At 34.3% G+C, this 20,424-nt stretch overlaps 4 protein-coding genes across 6 annotated transcripts in view; 1 reads left to right on the plus strand and 3 right to left on the minus strand.

Annotated features, from left to right (window-relative positions):
* Window positions 1-1,201: 1,201 nt before the first annotated feature.
* Window positions 1,202-6,011, minus strand: LOC143908978 (protein lin-52 homolog). The gene is made up of 4 exons (XM_077426840.1): window positions 5,786-6,011; window positions 5,575-5,700; window positions 1,901-2,014; window positions 1,202-1,824 (listed from the first exon to the last, which is right to left on the minus strand). Exons 1-4 carry the CDS (start codon window positions 5,823-5,825, stop codon window positions 1,682-1,684), a joined length of 423 nt encoding a protein of 140 aa, XP_077282966.1. The 5' UTR covers window positions 5,826-6,011; the 3' UTR covers window positions 1,202-1,681.
* Window positions 6,012-7,747: 1,736 nt separating this feature from the next.
* Window positions 7,748-10,600, plus strand: WDR79 (Telomerase Cajal body protein 1 homolog). Its single transcript, XM_077426842.1, has 5 exons — window positions 7,748-8,877; window positions 8,957-9,145; window positions 9,219-9,385; window positions 9,469-9,734; window positions 9,813-10,600. Exons 1-5 carry the CDS (start codon window positions 8,495-8,497, stop codon window positions 10,164-10,166), a joined length of 1,359 nt encoding a protein of 452 aa, XP_077282968.1. The 5' UTR covers window positions 7,748-8,494; the 3' UTR covers window positions 10,167-10,600.
* Window positions 10,254-14,575, minus strand: LOC143908979 (uncharacterized). The gene is made up of 4 exons (XM_077426841.1): window positions 14,511-14,575; window positions 13,719-13,865; window positions 13,557-13,614; window positions 10,254-13,485 (listed from the first exon to the last, which is right to left on the minus strand). The coding sequence occupies exon 4, from the start codon at window positions 13,475-13,477 to the stop codon at window positions 11,696-11,698; it is 1,782 nt and encodes a 593-aa protein (XP_077282967.1). The 5' UTR covers window positions 13,478-13,485; window positions 13,557-13,614; window positions 13,719-13,865; window positions 14,511-14,575; the 3' UTR covers window positions 10,254-11,695.
* Window positions 14,576-16,192: 1,617 nt separating this feature from the next.
* Window positions 16,193-20,424, minus strand: part of LOC143908981 (G-protein coupled receptor moody) — a 231,153-nt gene continuing 226,921 nt past the window's right edge. For all 3 annotated transcript variants that reach the window (XM_077426844.1, XM_077426845.1, XM_077426843.1), the window contains one exon: window positions 16,193-17,522. In XM_077426844.1, the coding sequence (XP_077282970.1) occupies window positions 16,310-17,522 (1,213 nt within the window). In that variant the 3' untranslated portion in view covers window positions 16,193-16,309. The remainder of the gene's footprint in view (window positions 17,523-20,424) is intronic.

Raw genomic sequence — 20,424 nt, forward strand, 5'->3', positions numbered from 1 at the left:
CGTGAATGACCGCGCTGGCATACATCGTGTAAGTTCATAACTGACCGCGTGGGTTCAAATGGGTTAACTAAAAATCTATTATTGCTATACCAAAAATGAGTATTGGAATCAATATTCAGATGTTTTCTATTGATTGTAATTTTTATAAGTGATAAAATAATTCTTTACGTCCTGTTTTCTCCAAAAAATATGCGGCATAATTAGGGAAAACATTTACAAGTTGAAAATACGAATTTTTTTGGTAGAACATTTTTAAAATAAAAACCATATTTGGAATAAAAATCTTGTCAGGTCTCATTACATACCTCCGTTATTTTACTTAATTATATCATTTTTTTTTAAATATTTGTACATGTACAGTGAATAAACCATAAATAACACTCACTTGAGGGATTTTTGAAAAAATATTTAAAATGTTTTGGTGACTGCTTCAGTTTGATAGAAAGACAATAATTATGTTAATACGGGACATTTCAAGTGTCTCGACAACCTTTTTCGTAACAATGGGATAAAATGTTAAAGAAACTAAATAAGTCTGGTAAATATGATGATGGCTCTGATTTTGTATCCAACATTACTTTGGATGGACATATATAGTGCGGCAAGTCGAGTACCTGGGACAAAAAATCTCCCCGATGATTCCAGCAAAGAAAGGGGTTATGCGTATGAGCCAACATGTTGGCAAGACGATTCTACCATTGCAGTACCGATGTGAAGAGAAATACTTTTGTATTTTTGAACCAGTCTATACACTGGAGAACTTTGGACGAGATTTGGACTAAGATACAGATACAGGATCCAATACAGTAACCAAATTAATCTTCATAGTTCCATCTGGTCAATGTGCAGCTGCTCACCGACCTTCATCAAAAGATATGACATGCTCGAAGATGGCAAAGTCAATGATGTCCAACTATAATATTAAACCGTAGATCTTAAAAAAATGGCAAACTCTCAGAAATATTTCCGCCACTCACACAGCTCAGCTCTACTCACTATCTCCATTATGATATAAAAATACTTTTCAAATTTTGCTTAATTTTGATTATCTTACATCTATGTCAGTCCACTTATTTCCTTTAGTTTATCTTTGATCACTAGTGTGAAGCCAAATTCTTTAATTAGTGGTATGTTTTTTTATCTACTTTGATATATTATTTTTCCACTTATAAATGTAGACTATATTTAATATTAAAAAATACAAATTATAATCAAAAGTTTTTATTAACTCCTGAAATTAATATAATCAAATGTTATTAATATAAATTTATGCGAGAGAGTAACATATAAAACAAACTCAGCTATGTAATTCATTCATAATAATTATAAAAATAGTTACACCTACTAACAATGTATATTGTAATTAAAATAAACCAAATACATATTAATATGTACATTCACGCAATCTTCGAACATTGTAAAATAAAACGGGAGATCAAGTTAGAAACACAAAAATATACAGACAAAACATACAATCTGGACATAAAATTAGTCGGCTAAACTTAAATTATAATAATATATAAACGAATCTACAAACAATTAAACAACAACAAATTGGGTAAGCTATTTGTCGAATCGTGATAATTTTGTAAAAACGACGCTATAAATATAATTTCACACAAAATCATATTAAATTTTATTATAATTCGTAATTGGACTTCACAAACGGATATCGGCATCGTCATCGGTTACATCTTGATTTGAATATATTAAGGTATTTTCCTCTAGTCATCTCCTTCGCCTCCTCGATCCCCAACTGATACGCTAAATCGTGCAATTTCTTAACTTCAATTATCAAACTACTCGTCGACAACGTGCTGAGCTCTGCAAACCAAATATTAAACAACACATTAACTAGACATTACAAATAAACACAATGACACATTGCTGGTATACTGACGGTGCATGAGTCGAATGTCAGCCGCAGTGTTGAGTTTACTCCAAGACGGCGCCGGCTTCTTGTCTAAACCGGCAGATTCCGACCTCAAGGTGACGAAGTCTCCGAGTCCAGGAACTGTGGAATGAGAGGCACTGCCGTTACACTGAATGTATTCCGACTCTTCGGGCTCCATCACAGACAATAATCAAGGCCGGTCAAACGTCAACTCAACACGACCCAGAAAAACACATTCTAATTATGATCCACTCATATGGGTATTTGTAGACAAAATGACAGTTGGACTGAATCATAGAACAACTTCAGACTCAACCATAACCATTTCGATTTAATATACATATATAGGTAATTGGACTATTCGTCACATTGGGGTGGTCACACAGACAATTTTTGCCATGAAAATCGCGAATACACAATATTTGGCACTCAAGTTCTCGTTACTATGATAGTTATCGTTAGTATGATGGACTTTTCGGCTGCCAGAAGTTCCGTTATAGAGATTTTAGTGACTTTGTGACCAGTAATCACCGAACCACATATATATTGAATTTTCATTGAAATTTTGATTTGCAAACAATTGGAACGAATTTGATTCTAAAAAAAATCAACTATGATTGACAGCTTTTTTTGTAAAATTCTAACCCAAACGGCGACTGGTTGTATATTTGTATTGAAATTCTTTTATCGCAATGAAAATTAGTTATAGAAATAATCTACATACAAAAGAAATTTCGATTGGAAAATTTTAATTGAAGAGTGTGCAGATTGGGATATACGATCGTGACGTCACGGCCGCCATATTGAGAACCGCGCGCGTTCTACAAACGACGCTAATCTCGATAAATTGCGAAATTAAATGTCAACAAATATTTAGTTCATGATTTGCATGACATTTTCTAAACGTTGACAACATGGATCTTCGAACGTGTTGCAATTTCATTTTAAACACGTTCAATGAATTAATTGACTTTTCTAAAATAACAAAAAAAAAAATCCATCAAAATCATTTCGGCATTTTTTTTAACGAAATAATATAATAAAATCTTTCATTGAAATATTACGAATGATTTGTATTGATATTTTATATATAAAAAAAATATATTGATTTATATATCCCGCTATATTTATATAGCTCGGTGGTTGCGTTTATGTTTAGCACTGAGAGGTTACCGGGTTCGATCCCATACTAATCTTTAGTCAGACTTGGATACTTGTGACTCCAAGTCGATCGTTTCTTATCAGAGTTTGCCAACTTATCTGATTTCATTGTTGAAATGGTTCCTCCATCAAATTGACAAAAAACATCGGATGCGGTGCATCCGCTCTAAAATCGCTAGACAAATTAAACGACAGATTAACGGACGGCTGCTTTAAATGCAATTCTCGTCTTCTAGAATGATAGATTGCACATCAGATGACGGGTAACCTTTCGATGTGCACAGATTCAATTATTTACATGGTAGTTATTAAAATTGAGTTGGATCTTTCAGGCGAGTTTAATAAGGCAAGATTCGATAAGTTCCGAATCTTGTCTTATTAAACTTGCCAGAAAGATCCAACTCAATTTTAATAATTGCATCTGTGCACATCGAAAGGTTACTCGTCATCTGATGTGCAATATATCATTCGAGAAAACGAGAATTACGTTTAAAGCTGCCGTTCGTTTGTCTGGCGATTTTAGAGCGGATGCACCAAACCCAAAACATCCTACCTGCCATGTCACAAATATTTGAATTTGATTTATGTACAATATGTAAAAAATTATGTACAAGTCTAAATCCATAGATACAGCGATTTATTTAATAATTATATTGATGACCCAACCGAGCAAAATGGCAAAGTTTGAAAACGATCGGATAGGAACCCAAATTTCGTCACACGACAAAATCGTTTTCAAACTAAGAAGAGGCTAGTAAAAATGCTACAATGTTTGTAATTAATTGTCTAAAAAGGCGCATTGGGTCTACCTGTAAGGCCTTCCTGGTATATATCTATGTAAAATAAATAAATAAACATAATGATTAAGATTGTCATTGATAAGTACTTACGTATTAGAATACATAATATTATGAATTGATATTTTCTAGACATACATACTAGGCGTACCATATTTACAATAACAAGATAACAGTGAGATATGTTAAAAATTGCAATTAAGATATCTGATACGAATGTACTCACTGGAAATAGAAACATTTATGTAATTGAAATGTACCACAAATGTATTGGTACTGGAAGTGAAAATAATATACATACCAAATATGCGGCAAAGACTAATTCTATATACAAATAAATTAGTAGCTTTTGTGAGCCTACATCTGAATGAACGCTTTCGAGATGTGGAACAGCAAATATTAAATTTAATAACGTATTATTATAATTGAGTGTTACTGGGAATTGATTTGTATTGGTAAATAATTGTAAGATTCCATATTTGACATACGAGACAACAAAAGCATATTAACTTGATTTTTTTTTAAATAATTTTCACCGTCTCGGTTAATCATTGATTCTAGTCAATTAAAAGTTTATTGTATTTAGAAGTACATATATACTAAGACTGCGGAAAAAACACGATTCTGACTCGAAGATTTCCTTACAATCCAATTCCGACTGGTTATATTATATTTTATTTATCATTTGGTTCATTTCCGAATATCTCTGGAGTAATATGTGGTGTCGTATGAGTTGATATAAATCACTAACTTTCAATCAATCTCTTTAAATTTCAATATTTTTTATTTACATACAAACGAATAAAAATGTGTATTTGGGGCCACAGTTTTATAAAAATTGATCCCTCTTTCAACGTGACCTAAAAATCAGGAAAGCACATATGTATATACATATATAAACACTGCATACATTAGGCATTGTTGAGTCACCCTTGGTAAGTATGTAATTCAATATTCATATACATTATTAAGAAAAATTTGTTTGAAGTTTCAACATCTTGACTCCTGTATAGACGCAACGACTCTATGACTCAACAACTGACTCTATGACTGTGACTCCACAGCTCTGAAACATACATACATATAGTCACAAAAATTCAACTATTGTTACTGTAGTGCATATATTATGTAATTATTTGTGAAATATAATACATGTTTTGTTGAAACTTTAAAGATTCATTTTCAATAGTAAGGATAGTATTTTAGTTTACTAGTATAGATTAAGATGACGCATTACAATATAGGCATTAATTATGAAATTTTATTTAATAATTAAATTGATTTTTAATATATATGTATATTAAAAAATTGAATTATTAAAGCTGAAATAAAAAAAAAATATTGAAGCGATTTTTCATATAGAGTTAGTCAGCATGAAAAGTATTAGGGCCAAATTATTGATATATAAAATTTACAAGTGCGTTGGAATTCGTTTGTTTATTTTTCGAATGATAATTATTTAAATTTAATTAAATAATGATTTTTAAAAAGTTGACTTATTATACATGCAGTGAAGCTACGAAACATGTGTTAGGATGAAATGACTTGCATTTTGAATTAGAATACAAATGTAAATTTGAATGATAGGGACGTTGGCGGGCGACGTGACGCACTGCCGCTGTCAAACGCGCGGCGCGGCTGTCAAATACGACGAGGGAAGGTGAGGTGATGTGATGTGATGTTATGTTATGTTGTGATGTTCGGTATTCGAAGTGAGCTCACTGTGTTGCGGCCACAGATCCGGCGACGTGCGGTCCATCGTCTCCATGCTCAGCAGCGAGTCTTCCGGCTGGGCTGTCGATCCCGATCCCGATCCCGATCCCGATCCACCATCGCCTTCGCCTTCGCCTGCAAACGACCACCCACTATCAGTTGTAATAATCGCTACTCGCAATCGCAATAACGGACACTCGTCGAGGATCCGGTTGGTCACCTGTCCGGATCCGGTTGGCACCTCCGGTCGAACCGGCCATGCTAATCTAAACCGAGCGAAGAGTTCAAGAACGGGAACAGGGAACAGAGAACTAGAAATGTACTCGAATAGCGAGTATCGAGCATTGAGTATCGACAGCCCGCCACTCGCACTCGCTCGATCAGCCGCACCACTACAACGAGGACGCGCGAACATCTCGGCCAAACATTCGAGCCACACCTCTGCCAACCCAACGTCGATCGAATCGGGTCTTTCGTCAATTCTATGTTTATTATTAAGCTGCACAGTACAAATGTTACTCTAAAGAGTGCTTCAAGTATTTTTTTTTCAAGTTTCATTAGGCCGAATAGAATATACAGTTTAAGTATATATTAATTTTAGACATAATTTGGATAATAATGATTAATTTCAATACAATTGATGAAATATGTGCATTCAATTAAAAACTAACACCACCAAAAAAATTGACAATATTATTAGGAAACAGTAAAGGTCTGTTCATACCTAGTCAGCAGGTATCCAGCCATACGAAAAGTATTCTTTATTTTGTATGGGTATATTCATACCAACCGTCACGTTGACGCCACGGCAGGCTTACAGCAGTACCCGACATTTCCTGTTCATACCTTACAACAACATCCGTCAACGTATCGTATCCGTTTTTTGGCCATCGTGGAAATATACACGCGAATTACGTGCCATGAGTCTGCCGCTTTGCTGTTTTGGACCAATTATCGACAGTGACAGTTGACAGCTGTTCAATCTTTCGACATGGTTTTGGCGCAAATATTAAATTTTTTACGGCAATATTTAAAAAAAATTTGTCCATCATCCACGAGCTCCTTATACAGTGTCCAAAACTCTCCTTCGGTTTTTCTATTTTTTAACATGGGATGCACATCAAAACGCCTCCGTGCTTTTTTATTGCCTTCTTGAGCTTCTTCTTCCAACAACAACGCGATTATACATAATTTTTCGTTCGATAAACGCGTAGCTACGAATGCACGTGTATGCATTCATATTGCAAGTACTCGACAATACGACGTAAGCAATATTGCGCCGTATCGTCATGGCCTCTAATGTATAAGTAAGCCGATTTTGCCTTGCACTCGGCCAAATTGCTTTTTTACGACCTTTATTGCGTATTTTTTTAACTTTGAAATTAAAGTGGCCAACGATTAATTTATGACTAATGTAACGATCCCTTATTCTGTACACAAAATTCTATATTTATTAGTAGATATATACCAAGAAGTTATAAAATTGTTGCAAAATGTTAACAATAAATTACTTCTACCACCACTACTCGACACGACTTTTACTCTGTTTTAAAAACTTCTCTTCACCTGCACGCAACAGTATTAAGGTCTGTTCATACTTAACAGCACTGCACGGCTTCAGCACTGCACGACTCCGTTTCAAATATGTCATTTTATTACATTTCTATTCATATCTATCTACACGTCACGTTTACAGCAATTTGGCCGAGTGCAAGGCAAAATCGGCTTACTTATACATTACAGGCCATGACGATACGGCGCAATATTGCTTACGTCGTATTTTCGAGTACTTGCAATATGAATGCATACACGTGCATTCGTAGCTACGCGTCAGAATACAAGTCAGCAAAAATGTTTCGGCGTTTATCGAACGAAAAATTATGTATAATCGCGTTGTTGTTGGAAGAAGAAGCTCAAGAAGGCAATAAAAAAGCACGGAGGCGTTTTGATGTGCATCCCATGTTAAAAAATAGAAAAACCGAAGGAGAGTTTTGGACACTGTATAAGGAGCTCGTGGATGATGGACATATTTGCGCCAAAACCATGTTGAAAGATTGAACAGCTGTCAACTGTCACTGTCGATAATTGGTCCAAAACAGCAAAGCGGCAGACTCATGGCACGTAATTCGCGTGTATATTTCCACGATGGCCAAAAAACGGATACGATACGTTGACGGATGTTGCTGTAAGGTATGAACAGGAAATGTCGGGTACTGCTGTAAGCCTGCCGTGGCGTCAACGTGACGGTTGGTATGAATATACCCATACAAAATGTACCAAAGAATACTTTTCGTACGGCCGGATACCTGCTGAAGTCGGTACGTGCTGACTAGGTATGAACAGACCTTAAGTCTTTACTAAAAACAACTCACCCAATTATTAACTAATAGTTATATATAATGTTGGCGCTCATTTATATTAATATATATTTTTAGATTATTGTATGCACTCTAATCGACGAAAAGCATTGCACTCGTTTTAACTTGCGATACAAAAAATTATGGAATGAAACGGGTTCTTAATTTATTTTTTTACTAAAATTTAATTAGCTTACATTAATTATGATAGAATAAGTAAAAAAATTGTATTGCGACTTCAACTTTGCCAAAAACATAATAACTCCACGACTTTAACTTTGACTTTACAGCCCTACAGACAACTGTAGTGTTTATACTACTGTGATAAGCTATATTCCAATTTTTGCGTTTTTATATCTTTTATTAAAAAAGTATAAATCATGAATTTTCTTCTAGAAAAAAATTTCTATTCAATTCAATATATAAGATTTTAAAATCATCGGTCGTTTTTAAAGGCTTTGGATGAATATTTCAATGTTAATGCCAAAAATTAGACGCATGTGAGCTGTCAAAAGTTGGTTATATTTACTTCGGCATAGTTGCTAAAGCTTTCAATAATCTCCAAACAAAACATGGAAATGGAAATTGAAAATACTACAAATTGTGTGGAAAATGGAACCAAAGAAATTTTTCCTATTACTCAGTCGTTTTCTGAAGAAACCACTTTTTTGGAATTGAGCCGTTCTTCATGGCATCCGGCTTATCGAAATTTGAATCAACAAACTTACCTGAGGGGTTGCAAATGGTCTCCAGACGGCACTTGCTGCCTCACTGTAGTAAATAATAATGGCGTACACCTGATCGAACTGCCCAAAGATTTATACGAGGGTGAATCTCTCGAAGCTGATCGACCGATAGACATTTTAGATTCCGTGGTTCATGTTCGTGAAAGTGGTACTATATACGATTTTTGCTGGTATCCGGGTATGAATAGCATGGTACCCGAAAGCTGTTGGTAATTACTACAACCGCAATCATAACTTTGACTATTTATGCATGGCTAATGAATATAGTATGTATGTATGTATTTCTAGTTGGATCACAACCGGACAAAATAAGCCAGTTCAAATGTGGGACGCTTTTGACGGAGCATTAAGATGCTCGTATCGAGGCTATAATGCTGTTGATGAAGTAGAAGCTGCAATTTCAATATGCTTTTCAAAAGATGCTTTACAAATTCATGCTGGATATAAAAAATCGATAAAAACATTTGACATCGAACGGTAAGATTTATATACATTATCATTTGATTATGTTTATTTTCAATACTATTGCTTCTATTATAAACAATTGTAGACCAGGAAGAGAGTGTGTTCACCAAAAAATAGCTGGTTCTGCTGCTAGTTTAGCAGTGTCTCCGTGTCATGATTTAATCGCCGTCGGTTCTTGGAAAACTGATATTAGTTTATATAGTATGCAAGAAGGTGCGGCTAAAAGTTTGGGAAAATTACGTAGTCACAGTGGTACTATTTACTTTTTTTAAATCTTAAAATTTAATTTGATCGATTTCATTTCTTAATTTCTGAAACCCATATTGTTTTTTAAGGAGGTGTAACACACTTACAGTTTTCACCGGATGGTTCAAAATTGATATCCGGTGCTAGAAAAGATAACCAAATAAACATTTGGGACATAAAGTTTTACAAAAGACCATTGAAGACTTTACAACGAAAAGTTGAAACAAATCAAAGAGTATATTTCGATATATCTAAGTGTGGAAAATATGTTATATCAGGTGGCACTGATGGTGTTTTACGTGCTTGGGATATGTCTGATGTTAGCAGTGAAGAAAATATTCCAAAAGAATTCATGGTATAATTGTTTTGTTCTTTTTTGTGGAGGTATATAAATTTACATACGTCATATATGTATAAATGTCTTTTTTTTTAGTATCCCGTGCACAAGGATTGCTGTAATGGTGTTTCGGTACATCCACATAGGCCAATTTTAGCTACATGTTCTGGTCAACATCATTTCTCTGATTATATTTGGTCAGATAGTTATTATGAAGGAAACAATGTAATAAAAATGGAGGACGACAATTCCATTAATGATATTTCTGAAAGTGTTGCAAATCTTTGCACTATTGACGAATTGAAAGAAGATACTGAGGAAAATAAAGAAAATAATGACAAGCAGTCCATTGAAAATGGTTTAGAATTTTGGTGGATAGGACCTATAACCAAAAAAGACAATGTAAATTTGGAAAATGAAGAAACTCCTATGATTGAAAGTGAAAATTAAATGGGTATGATTTAAGTGCATTTGCAAAATTATTTTGTTCCTTAGAAAGAATCTTTTGCGCATTAGGTTAAAAGAAATTGTGCATTAAATAAATATATTTCTATTAAATAAAAAATGTAAGATTGAGCAATGTTTTATTTGTAGTGTAGCGTGGACGTGTAGAGCGGTTTTTGAGATCGGAGTGAAATACGCAGCAGTGTGGTAGAGGGTTTATTGTTCTTGATCCGTCGGCCTCCCAGCTCCGAATGAAACATGGACCAAAACTGCCTAGTATTTATACCCAGCGGGTACTCCCAACGCACAGAGAGGTCATTGGTCGATAGGTCGCGAGACCTTATTGGCTGTTGTATACGGCTCGTTTGAGGAGATCAGGAGATCAGCGAACGCGATATGAGCCAGCGCCACTCGCCTAATCTCGACGTTAGATTAATATGAAATAAAAAGAAAATGTTTCGATCATTGAACAATTAAAAGGAGTGCAGTTAAAAAAGTATGAAATGATAAATGTCAATTACTATTGTCCTACAAAGCGAGAGTAAAAAAAAGGCTGATAATAGTGAACCATTTTTTGTGGGTTAAAGCATCCTGGCCGCCTAAGGGCGAAAACACACAGTGGTGAATGGCACATCGTGTGCGTGGCTCCTCGCAGTGGGTGGTCTCCTACATTTCTTCAAATATGGGATACACTGTTATCGATCACTGTCAAGTAAGGGTAAATACAAGCATATAATTTTACCAAAAAGGTCTAGAGGGTCATTTTGGGGCGGGGCGTGCCGGGTGTTCAATGAAACTGTGCATGGCACGGCCATTGATGTATAATACACATAGATGGGCCCTGACGTGTGATTTTGGTCGTAGATCTTGTCTTCACTAACTGAGGGGTGCGGGGGGTTTAACTAGCGGGGAAGTTGGAAAAAATGTTTTTTTTCCCTACGACGCAGCGGTACCTACCTACCTACTGTGCATGCGCCATGTATTTTGCATGCGCCAAAAGGGAGACCAGTATAAAGCGTGAGCGGATCTAGTGTATTATACATCAATGCGCACGGCTCATTTTATCACATGTAAAAAAAAACCACGTGCCATATTCACCACTGTGTGTTTTCGCCCTAGGTCTGATTATAATGCTTGAGAAACATGGCAATGTCGCGAAAGTGAAGGTGTTTGGTGGTAGTGGTAGGTTAGGTTAGGTCGAGACGCCGATCAGGACATTTTGGAATTGAATGGTAGAAGGTACAATTGAAAAACTCACATGATTTCAACCAAAACAAATTTACCAAAGTTTTATTCACAAATTCTTAACTTGCGAGTTGTTAAGATAAAACATTATATAAATAAAAATATATTTTTTTAAAACAGTCAGTCCAAGTTGGCCCATTTGAAGATGTATAAATTTATAGGAACACTTAAATATAATTGAGTACATTGGAAACAATATGAAATTTATACAGAAAAAGCAGATTACATTAATGAACAAGTTAAAATTTTTGTTCACATATACAAAATTTTGTTTACATATACAAAAACATTTACTCAGATTCATAATATATCAATGCTTTTTTAGCTTTTGGTGGTCGCCCACGCTTTCGTTTCATTCCAATATCCAGATTCTTCGCTTCTGGAGGTGGACGAACAAATTTAAGCCTTATTGCAACACCCAATAGGTGTTTGCACATATAGGTTTTTAAAAAATGAGGACAACTACATTCACCATCTTCCCATTTATCGTTGTCTATGGGTAGTGTCAAAGTGTAGTAACTACCCTTCTTTTTTAAATAGCCGTCAAAGTTGTCTTCCGTTTCTTCTAATAAGTTTTGACTTATTTCTTTATATTCATCGCCAGGAATGAGATATATTTTCTTAGCATCATCAGATACAGCTTCTATTTTTTTATTAAGATAAGCCCACTGATATGCACTAGTCCATGTTTTTAAGTCGACGTGAACGTTATTGGAGAATTCTTGAGCATTGTCATATCTTTTTGAGAAGGCTTCTACTATTTCCATCAACAAATGGCAAAATTGAGGGAGCGGCAGTCTCTCTCTAAACGTGTACTTATCTTTAATAATTCGATTAGTGGACATCAGTCCATTATTGGTGCTTGGGGTGCCTCGACACGCTCCTTCATACCAATTTCTATTTTTGTGGTACCATTCTGTTTGAAAATATTTCAAGAAAATGGGTTCGTCTTCCCATTTCTTAAGGAAAAGCTCGCAAGCTTTTATAAATGTATTTTGATTTTCGCTTATTTGAATTGCATCTATGTCTGCTAAGATTTTATCAACGTGCGTTTTTTTAACAAGAACCTGTGCCTCTTTATTCACAGCTCTTCTCATATGTGTCCAACACATTCGAATAACAGCCTCTGTACCAAATGTGTTTTCGAATCCGGTTTTGATGCTGTGCGAAGCATCAGCAACTAAAACCTTTGCTCTGAGCTCAAAATTATAAATTTTTTTGACGGTCTCTTTCAGGCTTTGAAATACAAATTCAAAGTCAGCATTTTGCTCATTACTGCAAACTGCTACAGTTAGAACATGGAATTTTTTGTTACGATCTGATGTGCCGATCACAAAAACAGGAAATCCTTGCCAAATTAATTTATTCGTGGCGTCGGCATGAATAATAAAATTGTCTTGAAGGGCAAGCTTCAAGAGAGCCTTACTCGATGCAATGAATCGGAAAGCTCCATCTTCGCTTTCGTCCGTCATATAATTAATAATGAATGATTTGTGATCATCAGAAGGAATGGTTCCATTTATGTTGAGCCACTTTTCTAAATCACCAAGATTTAGTGTAGACGGACTATGTATGGTTTGTTTTAATCGAGCTAAGTAATTTTTCACTTGAGAAATATTTGGAGGGTTTGCATATTTTTCTGTTAAATTGTACATTATTGCTTTTGGTTTAAATTTCTTCTTATATAAATCTTCAATATCCGATTTAATCTGTAATGAAAGCCCTGCACCAGATTTTGTATTGATCGAATCACAGTTATGACTTGCTTTAGTCCGGTGTAAAATAATGTCAGTGGACGCTGAATCAAAAATTAATTTCAACGCACTGTCACATTGCACTCCACGAGACTGAACTTTATTACACCGGTAATATTTGATGGTGCCTTCTTCTGTGTTATTGGTATTTTTTAACGACCAACAATGCTCTGCATCGATGAAAGATTTTGCTTCTTTCTCACTACTAAAAGTACATTCATAATTCCAAGATTTTGGTTGCTGTTGTGCTTTTTGTATTTTGATCAATTGTGGTTTTTCGTCAGAATCAGATTCGGAATAGAAAGGAACATCAGTCATTTTTTTATCTAAAAAGGGTTATTTATATAATTATGTATATATATTTTTTTAATAAAATAATATAAAAAATATGCTGTACCGAGTGTAGTGGATGTTGTCTTATATGTATTTCAAAACTTGTTATGTAATGGCTATAGCTGCAATTTTTTTTTTTAATATTGGGATTTATAAGTTGCTTAGAGTGTTTTAATTAAAAATGAAATGTATAATAATAGAATAGAGTAGAAAAAATTTATAAGACCTGCTTTACTGTACGTGCAGTAAATACAGCCGAGGAGAATTCAAGATGACACGTGTCTCATCCTGTCTGAACTTGTACTGACGTTGTCGATCTTTAATGCTCGGCGTAAATGCGCATTTCATTCGTTTCAGGTTGCTTCATATTTTTCTGTTTTAAAAGTAACTTATCAAATGTCCGCATTTGATATTTAAATGCTGACCGAATTATAAGAATGGATTTGCAATTTTTCAAAATGATGGAAGTTTTTTTATTTTGTATTTGTTTATTAGAGGTTTTTTAGTCTTAATTTATTTTTTTAAGTGTACTATTATATCATATCAAAGAAACATGAGACTTTTTATATGTTTCTTTTTGTTTTATAATCTGATTATAATTTTTTTCTATATATTTGAAATAATTTTTAAATTATGTAAGATTTTTTTTATTTCACATAAATTTTATGAAATGTTTATGATAAATGCGCGTTTCTTTTATATAATGCGCATTTAAATTCTTCCTTAAATAAAATAGCGCAAAATATCAATGTCTTTTATTTTTTATTATCAACCCATGAAAAGTATAAGAGTAGGAGTTGACTATATTTCTAGATGAGATCTCACTAGAAGCCGAGAAAAATGTTTATTTTTATTCAGAATTCGTCTGCAAAATCCATGCTTTTTAATGATACAATTTTAATTTTTGTAATTTTAAAATTGAGTCCTATCGGCACTTAGTATAGTCTTGAAGTTAATAGAATCCTTAAATAACAAAATAGTATTTGTGTTGTTTAGATTTGTGTATCTATTTCCTCACCAACTATGTATATTGACAGCTGTATCCAATTTGACGTTTAACATAACCAATAGCTTTACGGCCATAGCCTTTTCACCAAACAAAAGGACACAATGTAAATCGAGAGTGAAAATGAAAACAAATGTTGCTCACAATAAATAATTTATTTCTTGTTTTTACACATATTTGGTTTTATTATCTAGTTTGATAAATTCATAGTCAAATTCTAATACAGTAGATAAAAGAGAAAGTTATAGATTTTTTGGCTTAAATTAAAATTCGAGTGAAGCCATTAGCTTAAAACATTATTGTACCACATTTTCGATTGCTTTAAGTATAATAAAATTAAAGCATTCGTGTTTTTCATCGATGACGTTACGTTGAAACATTTATGTTTGATTATGAATATTGAATTCTTAATATATTTATATATCTATGTATATAGAGAAGTATCAAAATGCATTTTTATGATTTATTTTATTTGAAATGAGATTTTACAAAAATTATAAACATGTATAAAAGAAAATAAAAATCAATTTCTTATATTTAAAACTATAACTTCAATACAGTATGTATCGTTTTATCTAACAACCTTCCCGCGTGTTGAGGGGCAATAAATCTTTTATATTTCATATAAAGGTATGTTCAGCACCTTGTTTGGACTGGATAATCTTATTTCTAAATATAATATGTATGAAACTATGAATATCTTTCTTTTTTAATTAATTTAAAAATAAAAACTGTTTATTATTTGGTGAAAATTTAGTTATTTATTAATGTACTGGTTTTGATGCACATTTTTTTCGTTGATTTATTTAATTGTAATAGTACAAAGCAAAAATATAACAAATCTTTTTTGAAATCGGCAGTGGGAAAATAGAATTACATACATGTATTAATTGCAAATTTGTTTAATAATACAAATAGACAATAATTTTACACGTACAAAATTAATTTTCAGTCAAAATGCACCCATTTTAATTGAAACACCTTATTTTTAATAACAAATAATGTGTAACATTAAAGTCTAAAATATATCACATCGAATACCTATCTATCTATAATAATAAAATGGTAAACATTATTTTCTATTTCTATCTTATATTACTCATTATTTTTTTCTATCGAAAACTTTCTGAACGGATACATTCTTATCATAAATCGCCATAATTTTTCAATATTATAGATACATTTATTATATGTATGTATGTATGTATTACATATACAATTTTACTGTAGAATTGAATTCTGTTTTTAATACAAGGCTTGTATGATTAATTTTCAATGAAAAAATGTTATTTAACATATTCTTATTTATCTAATTTTTGGTAAAATCTTGACTGATGAAAGTTATATATAAAAAACTACTCTCATTTTCGTGCAGTTTTTTTTCTTTATTTAATTTAATCTTATATAATATTTGTTGTGAGAATAGTAAATAATAAAATAATTGTATATTTATATTTCAATTCAATAAATAATATTTTAAATGAGATTCTTGGATATATGGTAAATAATATCAATAAATTATTGATAGTTTTCAATTAACCGAATTTGAAGTATGTACTACGTATAATAATATGCAAAACGTGCATTATGAATATTTTCACAGAAAACACATTCGCAAAATTACAGGTCTTATTCAATACGGAATGAGATGCTCTCATCTTTTCAAAAAGACAATTTTTATTTCACATTCGCACTTTGTGGACCCCAAAAATGAGACTCGAAGTTCGACTTGGAACTTTTCGCAAACCCTCAAACGCTATCGATGTGCTTTATCAATCGATAGATTTGCTGCACGTGGACCTTTTGGAGGGTCAAGGTCTCCTGGGCAAGTCCTGACCGAAGCCTTTACACATTATCAAATTTTTATACGCCTGTCTATACTCGGACGACATTACAACGTAAATTATGGGATTGATGCACGTGGTAAGGTATATGAGGATGTACCCGGCAATGTTCAGTGCTCGTATATCCATCTCGTCTCGGAATAGCTTCGTGATTGTTATCGGCAAATAGCATATTAAGAATGATACAAAAATTACTAGAATCATTTTGAGTAGTTTCTTGTCTTTGGTTGACATCTTTCCGGGATAGCCATTGGAGACTGAGGTTGGAGTCTGATGGCGTCTTTTTGACTTTTTTCCATTTCTGCTCACTACAGAAGTTATTCTTGTCAGAGATGGTATGCTTGTGAACCTACTGCTGCGCGATTTCCTCCTGGAAGATGTGTTAGTCGGTGAGGAGTCTATGGAAGTGTTGGATCTCATAGAAGTATTCTCTTGATCGTCGAAAGTATCGATGCCCGATGAACTCGAAGGTTCTATGATGATCTTCTTGGACTTTTTCTCGGTAGGTTTGTAGTATGTGTCAGGTGGCGACAGTAGATTCGGATCTGGTTTTTCTTTTTTCAATTTGAAGTTGAGCATGTGTGATACGTTTTTCTTTTTGTAACTTTTGTTGTTGTTTCCGTTCAGGTCGTTTATGCCGTTTTCTTTCGTCACTCCAGCCTCTGAGTACAGACTGTCGTTCTTTTCTGGCTTTGGCGAGGATTTTTCGTTTGCAAAACTTAAGGATTTTTCAGCGGCAGTAGTCGTCGCATTCGAGACTGACCCCAAGGTGGAATCTTCTGTAGTTAAGAAACTGTTTTTGTTTGGAAGTTTCGTCAGTGGTTTCATTAGTAGATTACTTTCAATGTTTGAATCGGTGGTGTTGCTGTTTTGACAATTGGACGAAGTTGGTTTCCTTTGATCGCACTTGTGTCCTCTGGATTGCAGTGCTGTTTTTCTTACTATGTAGAATATTCTCGCGTAGCACACTACTATAGCGAGACAGGGTAGGACGAATGCTACCACGAAGAGAAACTCCTTTGGAGATCGTTGTCGATCGTCAGGAAGGATGGAGCAGGATCCTATTCTGCGGTCCAGGCCAAATCGTCCCCAAGCTTCGAACCAGGTGGCAGCCAATGCTCCGAAACCGCTGATCCAGGTACTGGCGACCATCACGAATAAGTATCTCCTACGGTACAGTCTGAAACAGATGAGAAAACGAAACTATTAACATTGACACGATTAAGGAGGAATGAATGTGTGTTGTTGTTTTTTTTTTGTCGTTCACGTCCCGCGTACCAAATTGTGGTTCGGGATGAGAGTGTACGTGGCCAAACTTCCTGCCATTTATCTGGTGAAGAAACCTAGAGAAATATGACTGCTGCGAAACATTTTCTTTGACTTATTTTGGCTGGCTGCTTCCGTTGCCAGTAATTCATAACACGGAGGGTGGCCCAAAAACAAAGCAAAAAAATAATAATACATAATCGTAGTCAGAATAAATGGATTTTTTTGTACTAACGCACGTAGTTATTGTAGATGGAATACATATATACATAGTTTCGGAGTAAATTTAGGTCAATTGAAAATATTTAATATATTATACATGCTAAAAATGAGATTCAAACGAGGATGATAATAGATGGAGGTTGAACTATTGGTCTAATGTGGCCTATACGTACCTATACAATAGACACACATACATAGGAGCAACGATCTGTAGAGCAATCAGTAGGGCAATTGATTAGGTAGTTAATATGTAGCAACTATTTGAATGAGTATTTTTCGTATTTAATTATGTAGATTCTCATATTATGAATGTCGACTTGTTTGCTATATATTGTGTAGTAGTGAAGGAATTGATGTATAAATAGTAATACTAAGAGTAATGTCAAAGAGTTGCTACATATTAGTGTTAGTTTTTAAGAGTTGGTACCCCAGATACCGATTGAGTGCGGCTGAACTGTGATTGGTCGGGAGTGTCAGCGAGCCAGTCAGGGCATCATGCTTGGTGCGAATGGAGTACTGGATTGGCTGTATAAACATTACAACGAATAAAAGACTTGCTATAAAGTCTTGTTTAATTTCTCCCTCTTCACGATCTTCCCTTACATGAATTCCCACAATAGTGTAACGTGGCGAATAGGCAATCGGTGTTCATCGACCATTGGTTGACTATAATTAATTGCCTGATCGCGCGCTCGCGCCCAAAAGGTCTCGGCCAATCAGTAAGCTGTATGCAACAGCCAATAAGGTCTCGCTATTCATCGACCGTTAATCTCTCTGTGCTGGTACACGTTGTGTATAAACGTCGGCGGATTTGTTTTGTCACTATTGACTATAAAATGGGTCACTATTGTCAATTACTATAGTCCTACAAAGCAAGAGAGCAACAAAAAAGGTTGACAATAGTAATCGAAAATAGTGAACCATTTTTTGTGCATTCAAGAATCCTGGCCGCCGATCTCTGGTGATGACAATTAAATTGCAGTAGTGAAATTAAATAAAAGTAATCCTATATACACATGTATCTTATCACAAACTTTCAATTTTAAAGTTTTTCTCTAAACAAATCTTCAATTGTCAATTTTAATTTGCTTGAAATTTTATTTTGCTTGAACGATTTTATTGAAATTACCTTTACTACCACTTTCGAGTAAAAAACATGTATTTAAATAGGTCTTCACCAAAACTTATTTAGGGAGATAAATTATCATTGTAAACCCCCTACATACCTCTGCCATGAAAATGTAAACAAAATCTGTATCTGTTTTCGTAGAGAGGGTAGAAAATAAACACAACTCGAGTAAAAAAGCGATTTACGGAGTAGTAATCTAATAAAGCCCGCACCTACCTGATCTGTTATCAGAGACAGAATGTAAAGGTTGAATATAAATATAAACTTTAAATTTATACATATATACAGTTTAAAAAAAGGTTCACGTTTAAGCTATCACGAGTTGACTTAGCAGCAGCGCATATACGTATACGCAGTATACAAATACATACATAATAACCACGGCGTCCTAGCACACATTATATATGTACATATATTGTAACTAGTGATGTGCCCGTTGATTTCAACGGGTGGTGCTTCGGAATGGAATGGATACACTATAAAAAAAGTTATATGTTATATATAAATATAATGAAAGGTAATTTATAGGCACGCGCACGGATTAATAGTAAAATGTTGAGTTCACGCATTACACGTTTGCCGATCCAACTCGTTCACCCGTTCAAAATGATGAATGAATGTGTTTGTGACTTCGTGGATGTGTGTATGTGTGTACGCTCCTGCGCAGCGCATCTGACGATGACGTCACCCGTCCCAAGTCAGGTGCTCAATATCAGGAGGACATGTCAGACGATTAGGTCTTCACTTCCCTGCTACCCCACTTCCCCACGTCTCCTTGACACGATCGGTCGCCACATCCCTATAGCGGATGCTTAAAATGAACCCATTGGTCAGAATGTATCGTCGTTGTTTTAATTAGTCCACGTGGACCATTTCACGCTTATTGCTTGTGCGCCTCGCCTCGTTCGCGTGTACTTATTTCATTAAATATGTCTAGACACAACATACATACATATACTCCAGGTATTCTAAAATTGTTTTTTTTTTTTAAATCCCCATACATACACACATCGCGTCCGTTTTTATGTATATTATTGTACGGTCACCGTGACGAGACAGAATGTTAAATGACAGAAAACGCAAATATTGGAAGGCAAAGATCGAAAATCGAAAGATCTTAAGTCGAAAGATAAAAAAAAAAATGGTGCATGGTAAACGGTACATACTCACTTAATTTGCGCGAGCAGGATACAACAGGAACAAGAGGAACAGGCTTTTCCTCCCGTATTAAGAGGGCTGTACACCCGAAACCTTAATTTTGTTACCATTCCTTTCTTCGATATATATATTGAGTGTATGTATATATTGAGTGAATGCGACAATATATATCAATATATATATTGAGTGAATGCGACAGTTGTGCTTCGACCAGATAAAACGTGTTTTAAATTGACAAAATCGAGGTTTCGTATTCTACTATTTTATTCTCCAAAACTGGACCAATTTTAAAAAAAATTTCATCATC

This window comes from Arctopsyche grandis, chromosome 3 (assembly GCF_051622035.1).
Source record: "Arctopsyche grandis isolate Sample6627 chromosome 3, ASM5162203v2, whole genome shotgun sequence".
Classification (NCBI taxonomy): domain Eukaryota; kingdom Metazoa; phylum Arthropoda; class Insecta; order Trichoptera; family Hydropsychidae; genus Arctopsyche; species Arctopsyche grandis.